Source organism: Chiloscyllium plagiosum, unplaced genomic scaffold, assembly GCF_037043375.1.
Source record: "Chiloscyllium plagiosum isolate Xiang-an unplaced genomic scaffold, Cpla_swu_hap1 HiC_scaffold_35, whole genome shotgun sequence".
NCBI classification, from domain to species: domain Eukaryota; kingdom Metazoa; phylum Chordata; class Chondrichthyes; order Orectolobiformes; family Hemiscylliidae; genus Chiloscyllium; species Chiloscyllium plagiosum.
The window spans coordinates 58,656,698-58,684,280 of NW_028270173.1; the positions used below are offsets into that span (position 1 = coordinate 58,656,698).

A 27,583-nucleotide genomic window follows, 5' to 3' on the forward strand; every position below is an offset into this window, starting at 1 on the left:
TTCCACCACTGACACTCAGTGGCAGCAGTATGTACTAGTGATTTTAGAGAAGGTTTGTCTACTGTCTACACGATGCACTGCAAAAAAGTCACAAAAACTCCTTAGACAGCATTTTTCAAACCCATGACCATTTCCATCTAAAGGGACCCAGGCAGCAGATACCTGCGAAAGCTATCATTTGCAAGTTCCCCTCCAACCCACTCACTAGCCTGACTTGTAAATATATCCCTGTTCCTTCAGTGTTGCTGGTGAAAATCCTCCATAAGAGCATTGTGGTCAATCTACAGCACATGGACTGCAGTGGTTCAAGAAGGCAGCTCACCACCACCTTCTCAAGGCCAACCAGGGACAGGCAATAAATGCCAGCCCAACTAGCAATGCCCACAGCCTGTGGATGAATAAAAGAATATTCAAAATCCGATGCTCTCTTGAACGCCTCAATTGAAGCTGCCTCCAGCTCATTTTCAGGCAGAGCATTCCATTCCCTAACTACTTGTTGAGTGAAAAGGCGTTTGCTTGCGTTACATTTGCCTCTTTTGCAAATTACTTTAAATGCATGCCTTCTATTTTTGATTCTTTTCTGAGTGGGAACAGACTTTCCCTACCTACTCAGTCCATGAAGAACAGGACTGCAGGCTGGGCCACATTAATTGCCGACAAAAAGGCATCACATCTGGCAATGATTACATAGAGGTGAAGGGTTAAGTTACAACCACCAAGCCCCCATTTTGTAGAGTCCAGTGACCTAATGGATTAGGCACTGGCCTCTTTTCTTTTCAAATATAACCCGAATGAATCAATTCCAGCAATTGCAAGAATGAGCTGATAGGATTGGGATATGCTTTGTGTCAGTAATTAATACTTCAAAGTATCAATTGTATGTCTTTCCAGAAGTTTCCTTGTTTGTTCTGACTCTCACTTTCAGTGATTCCCCTGACCCAGATTCCTGGCTACTTCCTTAATCTTGCCATATCACCCGGCCTCACTCTCATCGTATCAATCACAGAGAATGCTCTTACCTTAAACCTCTGCCTTCATGTAATCACTGCCAGATTTGATGCTTTTTTGTGGGCAATTAATCACTTTCATGGATTACTTAGTACCCACATTCCCCTTTAGCATTCCAGTTCTACCTCCTCCTGTACTTTTCCTTGGAAAAATATATTCCTCAATTCACTGATAACTGCACTTTCAAAAGTCTAACTGTCCAGACCTTTACCATTCTATTCACCACAACATTTCTGCAGTGACTGATTTATTCAACCCCACCCTCACCTCCATGTGACCCCCGAGACCCCAATAAATTATTCCCTCGCTTACCTTGGCTGTTGCCCCAGATACAACCTTCATATCAACTCCCTTAACACCAAGAGAGACAGAAAGGTTACAGTGAAAATGGTTTCAGATGTAGGGAGTGCGTGTGAAACAATGCATTGTAATTCCTACAAGGAAACTACGATATAGTTCCACATTGACTTTATATCATTGATAACAAAACCAAATGATGCAGAATGACTTGCTACATTTTGTACACTTGTAGAAAAAGCATTCTGTCTTTGACTAGCAACAATATCAGATAACAATGTCAAAATCAGTTCACATATTTGATTAAAGTTCAGTGTTAGTTTGTTTAGATGTTCACAACATAAGAGATTTGGAATTTCCCAGAACACTGCAAGATCCATAAACCATCAGAAAGGTAATATCTGAATTACCTTCGTTATGATTACGATGCGAACAGTGCACTGTTGCTCTTGTCCTTCTCCTCCAGAGTCACAATTTGATAAAAAGATTCTCAATACAGAAATATCCTAAGCTTTCTTGATGCTAAGCACTGAATGTGAAGACCCATCATCCAAGTTTTATGAATAATCATAGCATCGTTCATTCATTGTAAAATTAAACCCATTCAATGGGGATAGAGAATGGGTTAAACACCCACAGTTTTTAATGTGAATATACAAAATGTTATCGCTCTAACCAACACAAAGTACGTACACACACACACACACACACTCGCTCGCTCTCTCTCACACACACACTCATTTTTCAAGCAAAGGGAAGAAACTGCAGACATTCACTTTAATGAAAGACATTTTCTGTCCAAGGATGGCAATTCATTCAGATAAAACAGAATAACATGTAGACTGTTCTGATGCCTGTCAATCTGGCAGACACAACTTGCTGAGGAAATCAAATATCTCAATGTTGTTTCTGTCACTCTGCCAGAAGAAGAATCAGCTTTCACCCCTGAGCTCACAAAGGTACTTCAGAAACAGGAAACACAAGTTGGACTGTTTCTTCTGCAGCAGACTTTTTCCAAATAAAATTCCAAGCATAAAGTCTGCAAACGCTACTTAAACAGAACAATCATAAAATCAAGACCTGAAGGAGTTTTCCCGAAAATGAGTTCAGGCAACCAAGTGCAGTTCTAGATCAATGTGGTTTCTAAGAAATATCTTGCTTGAAGACAAAGTTCTAACATCAATTTTCTTTGGTTTTGTTTTGAAAGGTTAATATAGGTGTCTCCACAATCTTTCAACTCAAGTTCACAAAAACAATTAAATGATGCACTTTCATAACATGTTGCATTGAGACGAAATTCAATAGTATGAAATATTATTGAAGGTACACGGCCAAATTAAATTTGTTCTCTTTTCTTAAGCTGCAAGGTAGCAGACTCTCAGAATGGAGCAATATAACATATCTTCTCGGGGTAGGTTGTGACAACTTCTACAACGTCCACAGCATGGATAATTCAGACACACATTCTCTTGAATCACCACTTTCTGTACCTGGGGAAACCCTCTCAGACTCACAGTGATATCTGTGCACAAGCAGGAGTTTCTACATATATATTTTGATGCCTTCATTTAGTGAGGTTTGGTGATCCTTAAAACAACTGGACTGATGGTGGGAGAGGTTTGAGATAGACACTGCTGAGACAGACAGTGCCTTGGAATGACAGCTCTCAGGGCAACAGAAGCAGGTGACCTGGCACCAAGTCTGTGTGGAGATGCTGATGTCTGATAAGGGAGTAGGTGAAACAATCCTGGCACATGTCACACTGGAAGAGTTTGTCTCCTATGTGGATACATTGATGTTCCAGAAGGTCCAATAACTGAGTAACAGCTTCAACACAGAGCTTGCACTGATAGGGCTTCTCTTGTATCATGGCCACAACGTGTACAAGATTTCTCACACACCTCACACCTGAATGGTTTTCACTGGTACAGATCCTCTACTACATCAGGAGATTTAAAGCCTTATCAGAAACACTGCATGTGAACAGTTTATATGTGTGTGTGCGTGTGTGTGAAAGAGGAGCAGATTTATTTAGTATTTGAAGACTCAATTGTACATGTCGACTTTATGGGTTACTCTCCTGTGTGGATCCTCTGGTGAGTCAGCAGCCTTGTGGATGTCACAAAAGCTTTATCACAAACAAAACATTTGAAGGGTTTGTCTGGTGTATGGATCTTTTGATGGACCAAGAGGCTTGATAAGCGTGTGAAGGCTTTGTCACACATCTCACACTTAAATGGTTTTTCTCCTGTGTGAATGCGTTCATGTATGAGGAAGTTCGATAGCTGCGAGAATGGCTTGCCACACACCCCGCACGTGAATGGTTTCTCTCCTGTGTGAATGCGTTGATGTTCCCGAAGGTTTGATAATGTTGAGAATGTCTTGTCACATACCTTGCATGTGAATGGCTTCTTGCCTGTGTGAGTGTGTTGGTGTGTGTGCAGATTTGATGACTGAGAAAATGATTTGTTGCACACCTCACATGTGAATGCTTTATCCCCTGTGTGAATGCGTTGGTGTACACGGAGTGTTGATAGATACGAAAATGATTTGTGGCACACACCGCATGTGAATGGTTTCTCCCCTGTGTGGATACGTTGGTGTCTGCGGAACGTCGATGAATCTGAGAATGATTTGTTACACACCTGACATGTGAATGGTTTCTCCCCTGTATGGATACGTCGGTGAACACGGAGGTGTGATGACTCAGAGAAGGATTTATCACACACCTCGCAGGTGAATGGCTTCTCCCCAGTGTGAATGCGTCGGTGATTATGGAGATTTGATGATTGCGTAAATGATTTTTTGCACACCTCACACGTGAAAGGTTTCTCCCCAGTGTGCACACGGCGATGTTTCACGAGCGTCGATGACCTTGTGAAGTCTTGGCTACAAACCTCACATTTAAATGGTTTCTTTTCCATCTGTCTGTTCAACAGATGCACCTTGCATCAGGGGCCGGATGAGCCTGAAGAGCCCTCTTCCTACTTGAACAGCCTCTCCCCCATAAGAATGAGTCAGTGGTTCATGAGGCTTGGTGAATGATTGAAGCTCTCACCACACTTGGAGCCCACTCACACTTCTTCGCAGCCTCACCCTGATCAAGCTGAACCATTGGAAAGGTTGGTTCTAATGAAAGAGGAGAAAGCGAGGGCTGAAGATGCTGGAGATCAGAGCTGAAAATGTGTTGCTGGAAAAGCGCAGCAGGTCAGGCAGTATCCAAGGAGCAGGAGAATCGACGTTTCGGGCATAAGCCCTTCTTCAGGTTCTAATGAAAGACTCCACACCACTGGCTAGTTTCAGATCTGATCCTGACCCGACCTATTTCCAGATGATGGTTTCACTGCCCAACTTTCTCCGTGTTGACAATGCTGTGAAGGGACTGGATGCATTTCCACAGTTGTGCAGTTATTCCTTGGGTAAAGGTCAGGATCACTCTGCAGTGTGTATTCTCTCTGTATTCTCTGGTGTAGTACAGTGCAATCCTTCTGTAAAACAAGAAAAGGAACGATGATTTACTCCAACCTCCTCTCCTCCTTTGCCAAAGGGGCTGACTCCTCAGTTAGAGGCAGTTCCACACTAAGTGCCAATCTGGTGTGTGTGTGTGTGTGTGTGTGTGTGTGTGTGTGTGTGTGTGTGTGTGTGTGTGTGTGTGGGGGGGGGGGGGGTGGGGTGGGGGGGAGGGTATCAGACACAAGTCCTTTCTTTTTCCTCATTTGACTGTCACTTGTCCTCATCATCATGAGGGAAATAGACTAAGGACAGATTCCTAGGCTGGTGTCCATGGGGTGCAATGAACCATCAGCAGCAGCAGGATTGTATTCCACCACAATCCGACAGTCCAGATTCCATGGTTACTGTGAAATTATGATGTCACCCAAGGAGGGAGCTTTCCCTCAGTATTGCCCCTCCAAGGAGTCTGATGGACCTCTGTATGAAAATTCTCATCCTTGTTTTAAATCCCTTCATTGTGACACTCATAGAATCTCAGAATCCCTACAGGGTGGAAACAGACCATTTGGCCCTACAAGTCCACACTGATCCATTCCCTTACCCTATTACTCTACATTTCCTATGACTAAAGCACCGAACCTACACATCCCTGAACACTATGGGCAATTTAGCAAGGCCAATTGACTGACGTGCACATCTGTGGACTATGGGAGAAAACTGGAGCACCTGGAGAAAACCCATGCAGACGCGGGAAGAATGTGTAAATGTCACACAGTCGCCCGAGATTGGAATTGAACCCGGGTCTCTGGCCTTGTGAGGCAGCAGTGCTAACCACTGAACCGCTTTGCCGTCTATCTCCGTAATTTCCTCCAACCTGCTGAGATCTCTGTATTTCTCCAATTCTAGCCTCATAAGCTTCTCTCATTTTGATCGCTCCACGACATAAATGCACCTTTTTCAGTCATACAGCCTTTCAGTCCAAATTGACTGTGACGACCTGACACCCCAATCTGACCTACTCCCATTTGCCACAATTGGCACAAATCCCTCTGAACCATTCCTATTCACGTACCCAATCAGATGCTTTTTAGATGTTGTAATTATACCAGCCTCCATCACTTCCTTGGGTAGTTCATTCCATAGTGGCACCATTCTCTGCATGAAAAAGCTACCCCTCAGATCCTTATTAAATCTTTCCCCTTTCACCTTAAACCTATGTCCTCTAGTTTCGGACTCCCCCATCCTTGGAAAAATGATCTTGGCTATTTACCTTATCCATGCCCCTCCTTGATTTTATAAAACTTTTAAAAGTCACCCTTCAGTCTCTAACACTCCAGGAAAAAAGATGTCCCTGCCTATTAGCCTCTCCCTATAGCTCAACTTTGCAATCCCGGCTCCCTCCTTATTCTGCACCCCAATAAGTTTAACATCTTTCCACAGCAGGGAGACTAAAATTGAACACATTATCCCAGAAGTGGCCTCATCAATGTCCTGTATAGCCGCAACATTTCCTTTTTGATCATTTAGGAGGTCATAGGGACAGGGTTGGAGGAAGGTCTTGGAGGAATTGAAAATTCAAATCCCAACACACAGATAGGACTGACCATTCACTGTCCACAGCATAACAACCAGCTCCCAATACAAATTCAGAACTCCTCAGTAGAAAATCAGTAAAAATCCTCAGACTCTCTGCATCTCCCAGATAATGACACCTCGCCTTCTCATATTCAGGAATGAGCCATCAACAAAACACAGCCTGGAAATCAGAGGGAAATGCTTCCAATAAACACACTCAATATCCAACACACAGCTCCAGTCACACAGTTCAGCACAAAGCACCGAGTAAACAGCTCTCTCAGCTGGATCTTCTCACACAGCATAAGGGACATTTCCACCCCTGACTGCCCACAGGATAGTCAGACTGCCTGAAGATTGGTGTGGATATTATGGGATACAATTTGTATAAAAGCTGCTCCTTCACTCACCATCTCCTCACTTGGTTTTCAGTCCCTATAGGAAGTGAACCAGCTCTGGAAGAGGAAGAGGAGACAATGGGCAGAGTGGGTGGGCTCTCTGATTGACGTCTCTCACAGTCAATCCAAATATTTCTGGAGCAACATGAGTTTCCTGAAACTTGGAAACTGACCGGGAAACATACAAACATTTGAAATTGCTGAAGAATTATGCCATTCGGCCCCTCAAACCGATAAAATCATGTCTACTCTGTTTGTGTTTTGAATTTCACATCTTCCCCCTGATGAAGTTGATTTCCCTGCCCATCACGAATCTATCCATTTCAATGTTAAAGAAAAGTAATGACCCTGCCTCTAACCCTTCTGATGCAGCACATTTCATAGTTGCTTGGCCAAAATGAGAAAAAAACTCTCTGCATGTAGTCTGACATCCTGAGGATCAGCCAACCCTTTTATGTCACAAATCCCACAGCTCATAAGGCCTCCCAGTTATTCCTGTCCTCTATCACAAAGATCTGATTCGACAGCATGAGGGAGAGGTGCAACAGCCATTATCCCCAAAGGAACTGACTAAGACCCTCAAGATCTTTTGTGAGAGGCGCTAGCAAATGTTGTTGTTTCTGCAAAAATCACAAGTCTGAATCATGGGGGTGGGGGTGTATGTTAAGCTAGATATGCTGTTGTGGTTCTGTTCGCCAAGCTAAGAATTTGTGTTGCAGACGTTTCGTCCCCTGTCTAGGTGATATCCTCAGTGCTTGGGAGCCTCCTGTGAAGCGTTTCAGTGATGTTTCCTCCAGCATTTATAGTGGTTTGTCTCTGCCGCTTCCGGTTGTCAGCTCCAGCTGTCCGCTGCAGTGGCCAGTATATTGGGTCCAGGTCGATGTGCTTATTGATTGAATCTGTGGATGAGTGCCATGCCTCTAGGAATTCCCTGGCTGTTTTCTGTTTGGCTTGTCCTATAATAGTAGTGTTGTCCCAGTCAAACTCATGTTGCTTGTCATCTGCATGTGTGGCTATTAAGCTGGTCGTGTCGCTTCGTGGCTAGTTGGTGTTCATGGATACGGATACGGATCGTTAGCTGTCTTCTGTTTGTCCCATGTAGTGTTTTGTTCAGTCCTTGCATGGAGTCCAACAACGAGCACCCGAGCTACAAATTTTCTCACAAACTAGATATGCTTGCACAAACAGCTACAAGTACCTGCACGTTGCTTCTGCAGAAATCATAAGGCGGAATCAAGAGGGTGCACACCAAGAAATAACTAACCGAAAAGGGAGGTGGTCGACTGGTAGAAACAGTTGTATTGACATGACAGTTGCAATTGTCACGCACATAGGCAGTTAGTATGAACAAGATAACCAAATAAGACCCAGTGTTGCATCAGCAAAAGAAATAAAACCCAGCTATCCGGGGGGGGGGGGGGGGTTGCACGCTAACAACAGGCCACAGACAGATGTGGTAAGCCGATTAGTTTAGCAGATACACAGAGCAATACAACTGTCACATATGAGGTAAAAGGGGAGGTACAGGGAGGCTCATATAAAACTGTGTAAATGTGCAATAATATTATTCAGAAGTGTGCCTAATCTGTGGTCACCCAGGCTTGCAAGAACATGTGAATAAGACTGCTTCAGAATTTGACTCGGACTGAAATTATTGAACAGTGAGCTTCGTTTCTCACAACTGGGGGCTCGTGTCCGGAATCCTGTCATCACCGGTGGAGTAGACACCGTTGACGGCTGGGAAGACGCATCCCATTCCCTTTTAGAACGGTCCTGTGTTTCTCAACAGTGGGTGCCCCTCCCGGTAGACTGACCAGAATCCTCATGGAGTCACTCTGAACCAGGAAAGAGTTAAGTGATAATACTTGAACGGTAGGCACAGGGAGACGTCAAGTCAGGCAACTCCGTGCACAGACCAAGGTAAGAAAATTGACTTTTAAGTACTGCCTTGGTGGCTGGAATTGAGTTCTAATAGTTAATAAGGGACTAACAAAGGAACTCAATATGGGCTGTGCCGATGGTAAAGAAAAAGCCTCTGGGGAGAAAGGAAATGGAAATGGAGACGGGGTCTCTGAAAGTCTGTTGGTGAGGATGTTGTGGAATTGGAAAAAAAATAATACTTGTACAAGGGAAAAAGATAAGATAAAGATGATTAAATATTGTTGCTTTGTATGGACTAAGGAATCCATTCTTCATCCTGCCGTCTTCTGGCCAAAGTATGGGCCGGACGAAGACTGGGTTTGTCAATATTTGAGCTTATATGTCAACAGCAAACAGCCTTTCAGTCAGGAGGAATCAGATTATGCGTCATGTTGGAAGAGGGGTTCAGGAACAAATATTCATTTAGTTAAAACAGAGAAGAAAGACTCTCCCATGGCGCCGCCTCCGTGGGAAGTATTAGATGATCTGCCACCCCCATATAATGAACCTGCAAATTGGGCAAAGGGGACTCAGGAGGAGCAGGGACAGGGGAATCAGCTGCAGGGACAGGGCCAGAGCCAGAGTCAGAGTCAGGACCAGGGCTGGGGCCGGGGGAAACTAGAATGACAGGGATGATTACCCGCAAACAAAAGGAAAGGCAGAAGGAAAAGTTGGACAAAGACCCACAAGGAAGTTCCATTATGTATCCCCTCCATGAAGCCCCAATAGGGGATAAGGAAATCGGGTTTGTAAGTGCACCCCTAACGAGCGGGGAGGTACGGGCCTTTAAGAAGGAAATGAAGGTCCTCATAGAAGACCTGGTGGGATTGTCTGAACAAATCAACCAATTTCTGGGTCCCAATTTATACACTTGGGTGGAACTAATGTCTGTATTAAACATTTTATTTACTGGAGAGGTTAAGAGGGCTCATTAGAGGAGCCGTGATTAAGGTCTGGGACAGGGAGCATCCAGTCCGGGACGGGCAGGCTGGAGAGGGTGAAGCAAAGTTTCCCCTCAGGGACCCCGGGTGGGATAATCAAAATGAAGATAATAGAAAGGAAATGAAAGAGCTCAAAGACTTAATATTAAAGGGAATCAGAGAAGAGGCGCCGAAGTCACAAAATTTTTCAAAGGCGTTTGAAGTGTGCCAGGGAAGGGATGAGACCCCCTCAGCCTTTCTCCAAAGATTAAGAGATTCTATGAGAAAGTATTCTGGAATAGAGCCGGAAGGGTCAGTAGCAGAAGGGCTACTGAGGGTACATTTTGTAACAAAATCATGGCCAGGCATCCAGAAAAAGACTCAAAAGATAGAGGGGTGGAGCGAAAAGCCCCTAGATGAGTTGTTGCGGGAAGCTCAGAAAGTGTTTGTGAGAAGAGAGGATGAGAAGCAAAAACAGAAGGCAAAAATGATGGTAGCCACGGTTGATGAGGTAGTTAAGGAAAGAGTGGAACCGACAATAAGCAACCGGAGTGGTGGCTGGCAGTAGGTTAAAAATAGAGGTAGGGGAAGAGAATGAGGAGGACCCGTAAGGGGGTCAAGTCGACAGGGATTAAGGTGGAAATTCCCACAGGCGGGATGTTACTACTGTGGAAAGACAGGTCACTTTAAGCGGGAGTGTCTGGATCTGAAAAGGGAAGAGAGGGCGATACCGTTTATGAACCTTGATGAAGTAGAGGGGTGTCAGGGGATCCTGTCCCCAGGGACCCACCAGGAACCCTTGATAAACCTGAAGGTGGGACCTTACAAAGAGGATGTAGTTTTCTCAGTTGATACGGGGGCAGTGAGGTCATCTCTAAATTTCAAGCTCAGGGGAGTGGGAATTTCGAAGCGAATATTAACTGTCTCTGGGGTAAAAAGGGAGGGATTTACAGTCCCAGTTTTTGAACCTGTGATGATTGAAAGTGGAGAAGAGATAGTCGAAGGCGAACTGTTGTATATCCCTGATATTGGAAGTAATTTTTTGGGGAGAGATTTAATCATACTCTTGGGACTGGAAATTGGAGTAAGGGACCAGAGATTAGTGATACAAATGGCCATCCTGACCGAGGAAGAGGAGAGACAAATAGAACCCACGGTATGGGCTCGGGAAGGGAATCGCGGAGGATTACAAAAACCTCCTTTGGAAATCAGTTTAAAGAGAGGGGGAGGCCCCTGGTAATTCAGAAGACGATTGCCTCGATATTATTGAATATCAGACGAAAGTGCGGATGGACTGAAGGGACATCCCGCTCTATGCGGGAGCTCGGTTGTTTATCGACGGGTCCTCCCGGATGATTGAGGGCAAGAGACATAATGGAGATGTTGAATAAAATGATGATGCGAGAGATTATGACTGTCCTACGTCAGGGAAGTCATTGGGGAGTACAAGCAATGTGTAATTTAGTCTTAAGGAAATATGGATGCAAAGGGATATATACAATAGCCAAACAGATGTGTGAGGGATGTATAACATGCAGAAAGGTAAACAAGAAGGTGCTAAGGAAACAAGTCCCAGGAGGGAGTGACAATATTTCTGTTGAATAAAGGGAACTATGGAGCTATGAGGGAGGAGCTGGCCAAAGTTCAATGGTGCAATACCTTAGCAGGGATGACAGTGGAGGAACAATGGCGGATATTTCTGTGTATAATGCAGAAGATGCAGGATCAGTTCATTCCAAAAAGGAAGAAAGATCCTAGGAGGAGGCATGGGTGGCCGTGGCTGACGAGGGAACTTAAGAAAAATATAAAGTTAAAAGAGAAAAAGTCTAACATAGCAAAGATAAGTGGGAAAACGGAGGACTGGGAAGCTTTTAAAGAACAACAGAGGATTACTAAGAAGGTAATAGACAGAGAAAAAATGAAGTACGAAGGTAAACATGCCAAAAATATAAAGGAGGATAGTAAAAGCTTTTTTAGGCATGTAAAAGGCAAAAAAATGTTTAAGACAAAATTGGGCCCTTGAAGACAAAAACAGGGGAATATATTACGGGGAACAAAGAAATGGCAGAAGAATTGAATTGTTATTTCAGATCTGTGCTCACTGGGGAAGACACAAGCAATCTCCCTGAGGTAACAGTGGCTGAAGGACCTGCACTGAAGGGAATTCATATTTGCCAGGAATTGGTGTTGGAGAGACTGTTAGGTCTGAAGGTTGATAAATCCCCGGGGCCTGATGGTCTACATCCCAGGGTACTGAAGGAGGTGGCTCGAGAAATCGTGGATGCGTTGGTGATTATTTCCCAGAGTTCGATAGACTCGGGATCAGTTCCTGCAGATTGGAGGGTGACTAATGTTGTACCACTTTTTAAGAAAGGTGGGAGAGAGAAAGCAGGAAATTATAGACCAGTTAGTCTGACCTCAGTGGTGGGAAAGATGCTGGAGTGTATTATAAAGGATGAAATTACAACACATCTGGATAATAGTAAAAGGATAGGTCAGAATCAGCATGGATTTATGAAGGGGAAATCATGCTTGACTAATCTTCTGGAATCTTTTGAGGATGTAACTCTGAAGATGGATGAGGGAGATCCAGTAGATGTAGTGTACCTGGACTTTCAGAAAGCTTTTGATAAAGTCCCACATAGGAGGTTAGTGAGCAAAATTAGGGCACATGGTATTGGGGGCAAAGTACTAACTTGGATTGAAAGTTGGTTGGCTGATAGGAAACAGAGTAGTGATAAACGGCTCCATTTCGGAATGGCAGGCAGTGACCAGTGGGGTACCGCAGGGATCAGTGCTGGGACCGCAGCTTTTTACAATATATGTTAATGATATAGAAGATGGTATTAGTAATAACATTAGCAAATTTGCTGATGATACTAAGCTGGGTGGCAGGGTGAAATGTGAGGAGGATGTTAGGAGATTACAGGGTGACCTGGACAGGTTAGGTGAGTGGTCAGATACATGGCAGATGCAGTTTAATGTGGATAAATGTATGGTTATCCACTTTGGTGGCAAGAGCAGGAAGGCAGATTACTACCTCAATGGAATCAATTTAGGTAAAGGGGCAGTACAAAGAGATCTGGGTGTTCTTGTACACCAGTCAATGAAGGTAAGCATGCAGGTACAGCAGGTAGTGAAGAAGGCTAATAGTATGCTGGCCTTCATAACAAGAGGGATTGAGTACAGAAGCAAAGAGGTTCTTCTGCAGCTGTACAGGGCCCTGGTGAGACCACATCTTGAGTACTGTGTGCAGTTCTGGTCTCCAAATTTGAGGAAAGACATTCTGGCTATTGAGGGAGTGCAGCATAGCTTCACGAGGTCAATTCCTGGAATGGCAGGACTACCTTACACTGAAAGACTGGAGCGACTAGGCTTGTATGCCCTTGAGTTTAGAATACTAAGAGGGGATCTGATTGAGACATATAAGATTATTAAAGGATTGGACACTCTGGAGGCAGGAAATATGTTTCCGCTGATGGGTGAGTGCCGAACCAGAGGACACAGCTTAAAAATACGGGGTAGACCATTTAGGACAGAGATGCGGAGAAACGTCTTCACCCAGAGAGTGGTAGCTGTGTGGAATGCTCTGCCCTAGAGGGTAGTGGAGGCCCAGTCTCTGGATTCATTTAAGAAAGAGTTGGATAGAGCTCTCAAGGATAGTGGAATCAAGGGTTATGGAGATAAGGCAGGAACAGGATAGATTAAGGATGATCAGCCATGATCATATTGAATGGTGGTGCAGGCTCGAAGGGCAGAATGGCCTACTCCTGCACCTATTGTCTATTGTCTAACCTGGGCTAAGACCATTCCAGAGCATCCAGGTAGATTATACCGAATTACCCCAAATGGGAAGACTGAGATATATGTTGGTAATAGTTGATCATTTATCTGGATGGGTGGAGGCGTATCCTCTGGCCACTGCCACCACAAGTGGGATGTCCAAGATAATACTTGAACACATTGTTCCCAGATACGGGATAGTGGAGTGTATAGATTCGGATCAGGGAACTCACTTTACTTCCAAGGTACTCCAAGGAACGATAAAGGGGTTAGGAATCTCTTGGTACCCACCTTCATCAGGAAAGGTTGAGAGAATGAACCAGACACTCAAGAAGCAGTTATCTAAATTAATAATAGAAACCAGACTCCCTTGGACTAAGTGTTTATCTATAGCCCTCTTGCGAGTGCGGACGGCCCCAAGGAAAGATTTGGGGCTGTCCTCTTATGAGATATTTTTTGGCCTGCCCTACTTGGGAACAAAAGGGGAACTGCCAATCCCAGAAACTAGAGATTTGTTCTTAAAGAAGTATATGAGGAGAAAGTGAGGTCTGCAGATGCTGGAGATCAGAGATGGAAATGTGTTGCTGGAAAAGCGCAGCAGGTCAGGCAGCATCTAGGGAACAGGAGAATCGACGTTTTGGGCATTAGCCCTTCTTCAGCCCCTCATTCCTGAAGAAGGGCTAATGCTTGAAACGTCGATTCTCCTGTTCCCTAGATGCTGCCTGACCTGCTGCGCTTTTCCAGCAACACATTTCCATCTCTTAAAGAAGTATATACTGGGCTTGTCCTCCTCTTTGTCTTTCCTCAGGAAACAGGGTTTATTGGCACAGACTCCGCCCCTTGAATTCACCATTCATCCGATTTGACCGGGAGATTGGGTCCTAATTAAGTCATGGACAGAAAGTAAATTGCAACCGGATTGGGAGGGACCGTACCAGGCTCTTTTGACTACCGAAACGGTGATACGCGGCAGAGAAAGGCTGGACTCACTACACCAGGCTTAAGGGACCGGTGGAATCTCCAGTTGAGGAAGAAGTCTGGACGGCCGAATCACTGAAACTCAGGCTAAAAAGACTTTAAGTGACTGATTATACCGTGGCAACGCGAGCGTTGGATGGTTTTTTTATACATTGCATGTAAAGTCTCTCGGTGCTTCAATACTATTGTAGAATGCTGGGGATGCTTAGAGTTATGATATTAGGTCTCTTAGTATTGGGATTTTGTCAAACATTGTCTTCATATTTGTTATTAACGGTCACTGAGTCTGATAATCCGCAAGTAATAATTGCCGATGCAATCAGCTTAGTAAATTGTGGGGATGTAGATAATCAGAGACAGTACCACAGCTCAGAGATACATCTTAAGTCCTACGGGGATGGCCTCGGGGATGGTACTTGGTATAATGGTCTTGTCACAGTACACCGGGCCCCCTTCCGACCAGCTCGCAATTGTTCCGATAAAAAGTGTAACCCAATATACCTAATGATAAAGAAAACCACATGGCACGAAGCGATTCTGGGGGGAGGGGGCACCTGTCAGATACAATTAAATGAAACATTTGGGATAGAAATGAAAACAAATGGGAAGGATTTCTCGGGCTGTTGTTTCCGAATTAGCGTAGGACAGGGAAAACGGGTAGAACTACTGGATAATAAGGTATAACCTTTCACCCTTCCCAATGATCCTAAAGTAGTACAAATTATAGAGGTAAAGGACTTGATACAGACCATCGAAATAGAAACTGGATTTGGGGATGCAAATGCCTGGGTTGAATGGGTAAAGTATACTGTAAAAAGTCTGAACAAGAGCAATTGCTATGCATTTGGCCCAGGTGGTTCCCTTTCCGCTCGGGTGGAAGCGAGACAGGAAAGGCATGAAATGTATGATAGCCCTGTATCAGGATAAGACTGCATGGAATGATAGGAACTGTACCTCCATATCTCTAATGTTCCCTCTCCTGGAGAAGAAATCCTTAAAAGCCCCCCTTGCTACGTTTTCAGCCGCAGTCGGAAATCACACGTCGTGTGTGCTTAGAAGAGGTGCAAATCGGTCCAGAGACTTGGGGGAGCTGAAATTATGTGTAGAAATTGAGAATGTCATCGAAACGGACAAGGGAGGGAACTACTCAGCACTAAAGATTCCCCAAGTGGATCTGTGGTGGTACCGTGGAGGCAAAATATTGAGACCCACCTACCTCTGGATTGGAGAGGGATATGTGCAATTGTACAATTGGCAATTCCATTCACCTTGGCATTTGAGAAAGAAAAGATAGCAACAAAAAGGGGGAGGAGTAAAAGATCATTATTAGACACCTCTTTTGATGATAGGAATTATCTCGACTCTATAGGAGTTCCTAGAGGGGTAACAGATGAGTACAAAGCTCATAACCAAATTGCAGCAGGTTTTGGATTGGCTGTATTCCGGTGGGTAACGGTCAACAAGAATGTGGACTGGATAAACTATATTTTCTATAATCAGCAAAGATTCATTAATTACACTCGGGATGCAGTCAAAGGCATTGCAGAACAGCTTGATGCACCCAGCAGAATGACCTGGGAAAACAGAATGGCCTTAGATATGATCTTAGCTGAAAAACGGGGTGTATGCATGATATTAGGAGGGAGCTGTTGTACTTTTATTCCAAATAATACAGCACCTGATGGGTCAATCACTCGTGCCTTGCGAGGATTGACCAACTTGGCAGAAGAACTGGCCGAGAATTCAGGAGTAGACACATCACTCACGGGATGGCTGGAATCATGGTTTGGGAAATGAAAGGGAGTGGCTGTCTCAGTCCTCACCTCCCTGATAGTGGTAGCAGGGGTACTGGTAGCAATTGGCCGTTGTATCATACTTTGTGTACGGGGACGAACCCAACAGCTGATTGAGACAGCCTTGGCAAAACAGATGCCCCTAAAAGGTAATCAGGCAGAGGAACTCTACCTCTTGAACAATGAGGGGGATAAGTGACCTTGAGGCCAAGATGGATGAAGTCTCAGGGATGATGCTTGCAAATTTGGGGGCGACATAGGAGAGAAATACAGAAAACAACAAGTATTTTTAAAAAGGGGGATTGTGAGAGGCGCTTGTAAATGTTGTTGTTTCTGCAAAAATCACAAGGCTGAATCATGGGGGGAGGGTGGTGTATGTTAAGCTAGATATGCTTGCACAAACAGCTACAAGTAGCTGCATCTTGCATCTGCAGAAATCGCAAGGCAGAATCATGAGGGTGTATACCAAGAAATAACTAACCGAAAAGGGAGGTGGTCGACTGGTAGAAACAGTTGTATTGACATGACAGTTGCAATTGTCACGCACATAGGCAGTTAGTATGAACAAGATAACCAAATAAGACCCAGTGTTGCATTATCAAAAGTAATAAGACCCAGCTATCAAGGGCAGGGGGTGGGTGGGGGTGGGGGGGGTTGCACGCTAACAACAGGCTACAGACAGATGTGGTAAGCCAATTAGATTAGCAGATGCACAGAGCAATACAACTGTCACATATGAGGTAAAAGGGGAGGTACAGGGAGGCTCATAGAAAACTGTATAAATGTGCAATAATATTATTCAGAAGTGTGCCTACTTTGTGGTCACCCGGGCTTGCAAGAACGTATGAATAAGGACTGCTTCAGAATTTGACTCGGATTGAAATTATTGAACAGTGTGCATCGTTTCTCACACTTTGAAAAGAATAAAACTCCCAAAAGCGACAGCTTACTGGCTGAGTTCTATTCAGGTCTTCGGGACTTAATTAGTCAGGATCTGCTGGAAAGGTATGGCAGTATGCTTCTGGCAGGTAGCATGTGCAAATCCCTGGTATTAGAGGCAGAAAGATCCTTGAGAGCCTTGCGTTCCTTAGGTATAATATTAACTCTGTGTAGGACATGGGGTGGATGTCTGCCTCATCAGCCTGAACTGGGAAAGGTCTTTGACAGGATACTACATGCCTACATGTGGGACGTGCTTCCAAAATGAACTTTGGGGAGGGAATCTGCAATTGGATCTGACTGCTCTATATCAACATTAGAAGTGCAGTCTCAATCAATGTGTGGACATCAGCAAGTTTCTTGATCAGATTTGGAGTCAGGCAGGGCTCTTCTGCTGTGTTTGTGTGTTGTTTAGAGCCTTTTACCAAGTCCTTCAGGAAGGATGTGAGCCAGAGAAGATGACTATTCCAAGCAGCAGAAGCCTGCAGGTCAATGCCTCCCTGCACATGGGCAAAGTTGCCATTTTCTACTCAGATCTGCTGTCAGTGCACAGACTCATGAACAGCTGCAACCCAGCTGAACTGGCCTCAAGAGCCAAGAGTCAAAAAATGTGGTGCTGGAAAAGTACAGCCAGTCAGGCAACATCTGAGGAGCAGAAGGGTTAACGTTTCAAGCATAAGCCCTTCATCAGGATTGAGGAGGTGCCCAAGGGGGCTGAGAGATAAATGGGAAGGGGAAGGTAGCTGGGAATACAATAGGTAGATGAATGTGAGGGGTGGTGGTGATCGGTCAGAGTGGAAGGTGGAGCGGGTAGGTGGGAAGGAAGACGGGCAGGTAGGACAATTCAAGAGGGCGGTATCAAGTTGGAAGGTTGGATTTGGGATAAGATGGGGGGAGGGGAGATGAGTAAACTGGTGAAATTGACATTGATCCAAGAGGTTGGAGGGTCTCAAGGCCGAAGATGAGGCAATCTTCCTAAAGTCATTAGGTGGCTAGAATTTGGTAGTGGAGGAGGCCCAGGACTTGCATGTCTTTGGTGGATTAGGACGGGGAGTTGCAATGTTCGGCCACAGAGCAGTGGGGTTGTTTACTGCGTGTGTCCCAGAGATTTCTGAAATGTTCTGCTGGTTGGTGTCCTGTCTGATATTAAATGGCTAGGGGTTGTCTTGTGAGCATTGCGATGTGTGATTTAAAGATCTTGTATAAAGGAAGGACTGTTACCTTTGTTCAGAAAGAGCTTTCCTGGACATACCTCACAAGCATGGTGAGGAGTGTTCAGGGTTTCTCCAAAGCTTGTTCTGCTCTGTGCTTAATCAATTTTGCTTGTTCAGAGAAGTTGGCGTTTGCAGTTGCATCAAGTGTGTAAGGATCTCAGGAGAAAAGGAACATAACATTTGGTGGCAGCAGTGGGATTCCAACATACACGGAGCTTCCAGGTGGACTGAATAAGTGATCATCTGAGTGGTGGTTGCGCGAGACGGTTGGGCCCACAAGGTAAGATTTACCTTTATTTCTCTCCTAAACCTACCACTCTGTCGCCCTCTCGTTCCCCCCGGTCTCTGTGGTGATGAAATCTCTGAGGTAACTTACGCACTTGCACACCAATGAGTTCGCTTTCAGACTCATAAGTTACTGTGTTTAATTGAGGTTTGAGTCCCTGGACATATAGAGTAAGAAAAGCGGTTTGAGTCCCCGTGAGAAGTAAAGTGAGAAAGGAATTTGGGTCCCCTAGATAAAAGGGGGTTAAAGTCCCTTAGAAAAAGGAGATTAGAGTCCTCTTGTGGTGAGGTTTGAGGCTCAAGAGCATAGTATAAAAATAACTGCTGTGTCTGTATCTGCCTTAGACCGGTTGTTAGGAGGAAAGATTCCCCACGCAAAGATCAGGAACCCGAAGTGGGTGTGGAGATTACAGGCACGAGGTTTGAGGCTTTGGATCACATAAAGTTAGAAATCAGAAACTTCAAAGAAAAATCATCGAAACAAAATTTGGTACTTATTTAAAGTTATCGCCTGATCGTCCACACCTCCCCTTAGCAGTACTTTTCGGCCAACATGGCATCACCGGGAAAGGGGAAGAAAGTGGAGCTGATCCACTTGGATCCCAACACTGAAGTACATTGACTGCTGGAGAAGCTTTGTTTGGGTTTTTGTTGTGGGAGTCTCAGATTCTGGACTGTGGACTCAACTCTGCGAGTCCTTCTTCTGGGGGAGGAGGTGGCCTGGACTGCGGCACCATGTGGTCCGCTGCGAAGGTTTAATCTTTTCATAAGTGTAAGTTCATTGAGAGGTTGCAAAAAAATGAGAAATACTGAAATTAAGGTTGTAGTGATACTTGGGTCGAAAAGGAAGTTTCAGTGTAAATTATGCCATACTGCACGTGTTTGATATTTAAATATTGTGGATATTTAAATATTGTGGTTTGTTAAAATACTGGTCAGAAAATATCAAAGTAACTGTTTTGCCTTATTTGAAGTAGGATCTCAATTCAATGTCTTTTGTGGGCTATATACTTGCACAGATTTTGTTTTTACATTAAAATTATATATTATGTCCTTTCTAAAATTATCAAACTTGTAACCTTAAAACAAATTGATTGAGGACCTTGAGCCCCTGATTTATTTGAAATTCTACAGTGTCTGTTTTAAAAAAAAACAATTGTGTCAGTGGTCATGCCTTAGCTAGATGAGAATATTGTATTAAAATACCTTTGCTGTTATTTTAATGCAGAATGTTCACAAAAAGACGAGTGCAATTTAATTTTGATGTTTTGTTAAGATTTTAGAGAATATTAGAACTTGAGGCTGAGCTGTGTCAGTTCTGTCCATTATTGTTAAGACTTCATTGCCCCCCTTCATATTGCAAATTCAAACAATGTTGATCTCTACCAAAGTCACACAGTTCCTGGTCTGTAACCTCTGTAATTCTGACTGTCTTATTTGGGAAGTTTCATTTGGAGAACATATTTTAATATATTCTGCATTTGTTTCCCACAAATATTTGAGATTTAAATCTGAACTGAAACTGCCTCTTCAATGGTTAAAACACAGGAAACATTTTGTTGTTCTCTTGCTGCTCTGGATTTTTGTAATACTTTTCCTGACAGCTTGCACATTAGCCAAGTATTCATTTGTTAAAGGAAAATCATTTTTGAATAACCTGAATGAGGTCCCCCGAGGGTTTGTTTCTAGGACCATTGATTGTTGTTTATAAATGACTGAATTGTTTAGGCAGTACAATTTAGAAGTTTATGGATTGTATAAAACTTGATAATGTCATAAACAGCGAACAGAGTAACAGACTTCAAGACAACTGAGAATGTTGAAATATGCAGACACAATTTAGTGTGGTTAAATGTGTGACTGTCTCCATACTGATACCCATCTTGGCAAAGAAGGAATGAAAGAGGAAATGCAAAGATACTTTCAGGAGCTATCATCGTCTCTAGAGTTTCTCCATTCACAGGTAAAGCACACCTTCGGACCACCGCCCACCCCTCCACAATCTGATCCAACGGATTCAATCAGCTCCCCAGTCATGAGCACGGAAAGTGAAGAAGCTAACAATGGTGAGGAGGAGGTCCATATGCTTTTTGTCAGTGGCTTTCCTACAGACATTAAACCACGTGAACTTTACCTTCTCTTTCGATCATTTAAGGGATATGAAGGTTCACTGATCAAGCTAACATCAAAACAGCCAGATGATTTTGTTACATTTGACAGCAGAGCGAGAGCTGAAGCAGCAAAGAATGCTGCATTCGCCTACCCTTCTGCTGCAGCTGCTCCACTTCATGCTCAGATGCGCTGGTATCCTCCATCTGAAGCATCTCCGCAAGGATGGAAGTCTCATCAGCTTTGTTAAGTATTTAACTGCCCTTATCCAAGAATTCAGATTTCTCCAAGGAGTGATGTGCAAGGACAGACTGGATTTTGTTTTCAGGTTAGAGTTTACCGAGGGAGATTTTGGATAACTGGCTCATTTACATTCAAATTGGAAAGGGCGGAGTGGTCATTAAGTACTGTGGATTTAAGAACTTTACTAGTGAACTTTTTCAATGTGGGAGGATCCTGCAGATCCTATCTACTGCATGGACATATAATTTTTGTTGTTATAATCATTGCATGTTGTGCGTCAATAATTTACTTAAATACTGGCAGTAAGATTCGTATGAAGAAGATAGTAGTGCCATCTAGGGGGTTATCATGGAATGGTAAAAGGAGGGAATGTAATATTTAAGAGTTAGTTTGCTTTGCTGACCTGCAGAAATTGAATGCCCCAGAGGGAGGGTGGATGTCTCTGTTCTATAGATAGAATGTAAGTGAATTCACATTGTCATTCCTTACCAGAGCCATTTGCATCATCATTACCTGATTAGATTAGATTAGATTCCCTACAGTATGGAAACACGCCCTTCAGCCCAACCAGTCCACAGCGACCATCCGAAGAGTAACCCACACAGACCCACTTCCCTCTAACTAATGCACTGAACACTATGGGCAATTTAGCAATGCTGATTCACCTGGCCTGCACATCTTTGAACCGTGGGAGGAAACCGGAGCACCTGCAGGAAACCCATGCTGACATGGGGAGAATGTGCAAACTCCACCTAGACAGCCACCAGAGGCTGGAATCGAACCTGGGACCCTGGTGCTGTGAGGCAGCAGTGCAAACCACTGAGCCACCTATTCAGAAATCAGTTGGAATATTGCAATTGAAATTCTGACAAAAAAAACAATTCACACAGGATCTGTCCATTAATGGATGATTTGCATTACCTTGTTTCTGGAGGTGAGGTGGCCACTGGATTGTATCTTGAGTGGCATGTGACTGTGAGGAAGCGGCTAGGGGTTGTCTTGTGGGCATTACTGACTGTGATGTAAAGATTTTGCAGAAAGGAAGGACCGTTTCCTTTGTTCAGAGAGAGCATTCCTGGACATGCCTCGTGGGAAAGGAAAGAACTGAACACCTGTTGTCCCAATTAGAGGAGACCAAATCAAGAGCAATGGACACGAAAAATGACGTGTGTGGAGGTGCAGAAAAATCTGTCAAATAGAGTCATAGAGATGTACAGCACGGAAGCAGATCCTTAGGTTCAACTTGTCCATGCCGACCAGATATCCCAACCCAATCTCGTCCCACCTGCCAACACTCGGCTCATATTCCTCCAAATCCTTCCAATTCATATACCCATCCAAATGCCTCTTAGATGTTGCAATTGTACCAGCCTCCATCACTTCCTCTGGCAGCTCATTCCATACACGTACCACCCTCTGTGTGAAAAGGTTGTCCCTTATGTCTCTTTTATATCTTTCCCCTCTCACCCTAAACCTATGCCCTCTAGTTCTGGACTCGCCCACTCCAGGGAAAAGACTTTGTCTATTTATCCTATCCATGCCCCCTCATGATTTTGTAAACCTCTATAAGGTCACCCCTCAGTCTCCGATGCTCCAGGGAAAACAGTCCCAGCCCTCTTCAGCCTCTCCCCATAGCTCAAATCTTCCAATGCTGGCAACATCCTTGTAAATCTTTTCTGAACCCTTTCAAGTTTCAAGTTTCCGATAGGAACAAGACCACAATTGCACGCAATATTCTGACAGTGGCCTAACCAATGTCCTGTACAGCTGCAACATGACCTCCCAACTCCTGTACTCAATACTCTGACCAATAAAGGAAAGCATACCAAACGCCTTCTTCACTATCCTATCTACCTGCGACTCCACGTTCAAGGAGCTGTGAACTTGCACTCCAAGGTCTCTTTGTTCAGCAATACTCCCTAGGACCTTACCATTAAGTGTATAAGTCCTGCTAAGATTTGCTTTCCCAAAATACAACACCTCGCATTTACCTGAATTAAACTCCATCTGCCACTTCTCAGCCCATTGGCCCATCTGATCAAGATCCTGTTGTAATTCGAGGGAACCCTCTTCGCTGTCCACTACACCTCCAATTTTAGTGTCATCTGCAAACTTACTAACTGTACCTCTTATGCTCGCATCCAAATCATTTATATAAATGACAAAAGGTAGAGGACCCAGCACCAATCCTTGTGGCACTCCACTGGTCACTGGTCTCCAGTCTGAAAAACAATCCTCCACCACCACCCTCTGTCTTCTACCTTTGAGCCAGTTCTGTATCCAAATGGCTAGTTTTCCCTGTATTCTGTGAGATCTAACCATGCTAATCAGTCTCCCATGGGGAACCTTGTCGAATGCCTTACTGAAATCCATATAGATCACATCTACTGCTCTGCCTTCATCAATCCTCTTTGTTACTTCTTCAAAAAACTCAATCAAGTTTGTGAGACATGATTTCCCATGCACAAAGTCATGTTGACTATCCCTAATCAGTCCTTGGCTTTCCAAATACATGTACATCCTGTCCCTCAGGATTCCCTCCAACAACTTGTCCACCACGGTCAGGCTCACCGGTCTATAGTTCTCTGGCTTGTCCTTACCGCCCTTCTTAAACCGTGGCACCACGTTTGCCAACCTCCAGTCTTCCGGCACTTCACCTGTGACTATTGATGATACAAATATCTCAGTATGAGGCCCAGCAATCACTTCCCTATCTTCCCACAGAGTTCTAGGGTACACCTGATCAGGTCCTGTGGATTTATCGACCTTTATGCATTTCAAGGCCAGGACTTCCTCCTCTGTAATATGGACATTTTGCAAGGTATCACCATCTGTTTCCCTACTTTCTATATCTTCCAAATCCTTTTCCACATTAAATACTGATGCAAAATACTCATTTAGTATCCCCCCTATTTTCTGCGGCTCCACACAAAGGCTGACTTGCTGATCTTTGAGGGGCTATATTCTCTCCCTTTCTGGAAGGATCCTTTGGGGCCTTGAATAGAGGTGAGAGGGGTGGTGTTGGTGTAGGTTTTGCACTTCTAGTAGTGGCAGGGGTAGTTCCGGGAGTGGAGGGTGGGTTGATGGAGCTAACAAGGGAGTCACAGGGGGAATGGTCTCTATGGATTGAAGATCATGGTGGGGAGAGAAATATGTCTCTGGTGGTGGGGTGGCAGAAATGGCAGAGGATGTTTTGTTGTATCTGGAGGTTGCTGGGTGGAATGTAAGAACCAGGAGGGTTCTGTCCTTGTTGGAGGGGTGGGGTTCAAGGGTGGAGGTGCAGGTAGTACAGGAAATGCACTGGAAGGCATTGTTAACCACGTGCGAGGGAAGCCGAGGCAAAAGTGAGGCCATATTCTTTGGGAATTGGACCAATTGATCCTTTAAGCCTCAATGTCAGGACAGATGATGTGAAGGTGCTGGAAATATAGTTCAGAGGGGCTGAGGCATTTGCAAAAGCTTGAGAGGAGTGATTCATTAAGCTGAGGCAGAAACTGGGCAGATGGTAATAGTGCTTCCTCTCCACAGCAGGTATAAATATGGGCATCAGGTGTGAGGAACTCTCAGTGTTGTCACATGTGGCCCAGGTCTGGCCCATTCCCCGAAGCTGTGCCTTTGCAGTCACTCAAACCATATTCCACTTCATTTAGAAGTCAATGATGGACCATATCCACAGGGACACTGTGTACAAAACTCTGGATGGTGGGGGGAGTGGCTGCACCAAGCTGTGCATGGATCTTTGACACACAAACACCAAGTATCACCGCGTACTGAGATTCTACCTGTTCCCCAGTGTTGCAAAGGATGTGCCTGGCCTCAACACTGTGGAATGCTCCAACTAGTTGAACTATTCAGTATTAACTGAAACTTGTGGAAAAATTTGCAAAACACATTTGACCACAAGTTCATCAAGATATTGCTTTGCTGGTTGTGAGAAGGGCACTACCCATCAGATTCTTCATGCTGCCTTCAAAGCAGCTGCGCTGGTGAACAGACTGTCACTCATTTCCTGCTGGAATGTGCCTTTGCAAAGACGGTCTGGAGAGAAATGCAGTAGTTTTTGTCGAGGTTCATCCCAAGCAGCTCCATGACATGGGACTCTGTGCTCTACTGTCTATTCCCCAGGATGCACACGGAGACAAACATCGGCTGCACCGGAGGACCATCAACTCGGTGAAAGACATTTGAAATTTGTTTAACTTCCAGTGTGAGGAGTTGACTGGCACAATCCAAGGTCCAGGACCAAGTGCTGAGGTACGCATCAAGGTTTGGGGTAGCTGTCACCAAGGCACAGTGGGAAAAGACCTAATGTCTTTCTGCCAAAGCGTAATGGGGATCCATTCACTTACCAGACCTCCCAGCCATTGCCTCAAAATGTAAATAATTTCTTCCAGCATGAGTTAAACATGTCCTTGTTATTTGCAATTGCACAGTAGCTCCATGGGATGTAAAATTCCAATGCATCATTTGTATTCCTTTTTTTCCTTGCTGGAAACATTGTACTGAACAATAATTTTTTTTAAATGAATCAAGTATATTCTTGCCATTAAAAAAAAACAATCTGTCCTGAAATGGTGACTCCTCATTTTAAAACAGTGCCCCCTAGTTCTGGACTGACCCACAAGAGGAAACATCCTTTCCAGGTGCTGGTCAAGACCATTCAGGATCTGAGACACTTCAATTACGACACCCTCGATTATCTAAACTCCAGTGGAAACAAGCCCAGCCTGAAAACCTGTCATCATAGGACAATTCACCCACTCCAGGTATCAATCTAGTAGACCTCCTCTGGACTGCTCTCTAATTTACATCCTTACATTAAGAAATCAAAACTGCACATAGTATTTGAGATTAGGTGTCCCCAATGTCCTATATAACTGACACAGAACATCCTTACTTTTATGTTCAATCCCTCTCATAATAAAGGATAGAATTCCATTCACCCTCTAGGTTACATTCTGTCCCTGCTTACCAGTGTTTTGTGACTAATGCAGTAGATCAAAAGTAAATACCTCTGCCCTTTGAAATTCCACAGTTATTCTCCATTTAAGCAATACTCTGCTTTATTTTATTTTTCTGTTCATTTTCCCACATTATATTCCATCAGTCTGATTTTTGCCCACTCACTCCACCTATCTGTAGCTGTCTGCAATCTTGTTATTTATTCTTCGTAACATACTTTTCTATTTACTGTGTGTCATGTGTGAATTTAGCTCCCATGCCCTTGCTCCCCTCATCTAACTCATTGATATAAATTGTAACATGTTGACGCCATGGCACATGCCTAATGGGACTCCCCTTATCACATCCTGCCAATCAGATAAAGGCCCTTTTTAGCAAACTCTCTGTTCTCTACCAGCCAGCCAATCTTCTATCCACACTAGTATGTTAATCCCTACACCATGAACACCAGCTTTGTGCAGTAATCTGTTCTGATATACCTTATACACCTTATCAAATACCTCTGGAAATCCAAAATCTGTACATCTAAAAGTACCCTTTTACTACAGAATTTTTTATACTTTATTAGAATTCCAATAAATTGGTTAAACATGATTTCTCTTTCACAAAATCAAGTGCTGCCCGTAGCCTCCTTCATGACAGCTGCCCGTAGCCTCCTTTTAACAGCTTCCCCACGTCAGAATTCAAACCAACTGGCCCATTATTGTTCCTGCTTTCTGTTTCCCTCCTGACTTAAATAGTGGGTTATATTTGGTACTTTCCTATCTGATGGCATCTTACTTAATCAAAACTAATAGCAAGACATTCACTGCTTCATCAACCACCTTTTTTTCACAATTTCTTTCTTCGAGCTTTTTGACAGTGATATGTAATGGGGGGGGGGGGGCTTTCTGAGTGGGATATATAAAACCTTGGATGTGTTTCACGTGGAACGAAGTGAACACTGTTATGTGTTTCCCATTGTTGGAGTGCAATGACTAAATGACATGACACGATATCCATGTCACTTGATATCCAGGTCCCACTTCAAGTATCAAAAAGGTTATCGTTTTACATCGGTGAGGAGACAGTCCCTGGACAGTCAAACAAAAACATAAACTTTTAATACATTTGCTTTTCGCCCACTCTGACTGTGACAAACCAATTGAATTATTAATTGATTACTTACCCATCTAATCAGGTTAATTATGTGGCAACATGATCAGAGTGGTGCTGGAAAAGCACAGTAGGTCAGGCAGCATCCGAGGAGCAGGAAAATTGACGTTTTAGGCAAAAGCCCTTCATCACAAATTTTGCCCAAAACATCGTTTTTCCTGCTCCGTAGATGCTGCCTGACCTGCTGTGCTTTTCCAGCACCACTCTAATCTTGACTTTAATCTCCAGCATCTGCAGTACCCACTTCTGCCTGGCAACATGATCAGTCCACAGACAGCTTTAGGTTATCCATGATCATAGGATGTTTACCAGACCCCTTTCAAATCAATTATCCTTGAGCCTTCACAATACATCTTGTCCAGCCATACTCCAGACTTTGCTCTTTCCCCAGTTATACAGCATACCCCTGCCTATAGAAAGGGACCTCTCCTATCCACTTCAGCTTAAGTATCCACAAAAATGCAGTTAATTCCCATCATGGCCATCTACTTAAAACTGCTTTTTGATATATGGCACGTGGCTACAATTACCTGGGATCTTCGCATCATGTG

The 27,583-nt window shown here is 44.0% G+C and overlaps 1 protein-coding gene and 2 pseudogenes across 2 annotated transcripts; 2 read left to right on the top strand and 1 right to left on the bottom strand.

The window, feature by feature from the left end:
- Positions 1-1,459: 1,459 nt before the first annotated feature.
- LOC148140971 (uncharacterized) lies at positions 1,460-27,583 on the bottom strand. Of its 2 annotated transcripts, none has more exons than XM_087978772.1 (2): positions 27,563-27,583; positions 1,460-4,793 (listed from the first exon to the last, which is right to left on the bottom strand). In XM_087978772.1, exon 2 carries the CDS (start codon positions 4,227-4,229, stop codon positions 3,378-3,380), a length of 852 nt encoding a protein of 283 aa, XP_087834898.1. In that variant the 5' UTR covers positions 4,230-4,793; positions 27,563-27,583; the 3' UTR covers positions 1,460-3,377. The 2 variants fall into 2 exon arrangements, with proteins under 2 accessions (XP_087834898.1, XP_087834899.1); XM_087978773.1 differs by lacking the exon at positions 27,563-27,583 and adding an exon at positions 6,744-6,764.
- Positions 11,490-16,324, top strand: LOC148140972 (uncharacterized; annotated as a pseudogene).
- Positions 20,416-20,922, top strand: LOC148140973 (RNA-binding protein with multiple splicing 2 pseudogene; annotated as a pseudogene).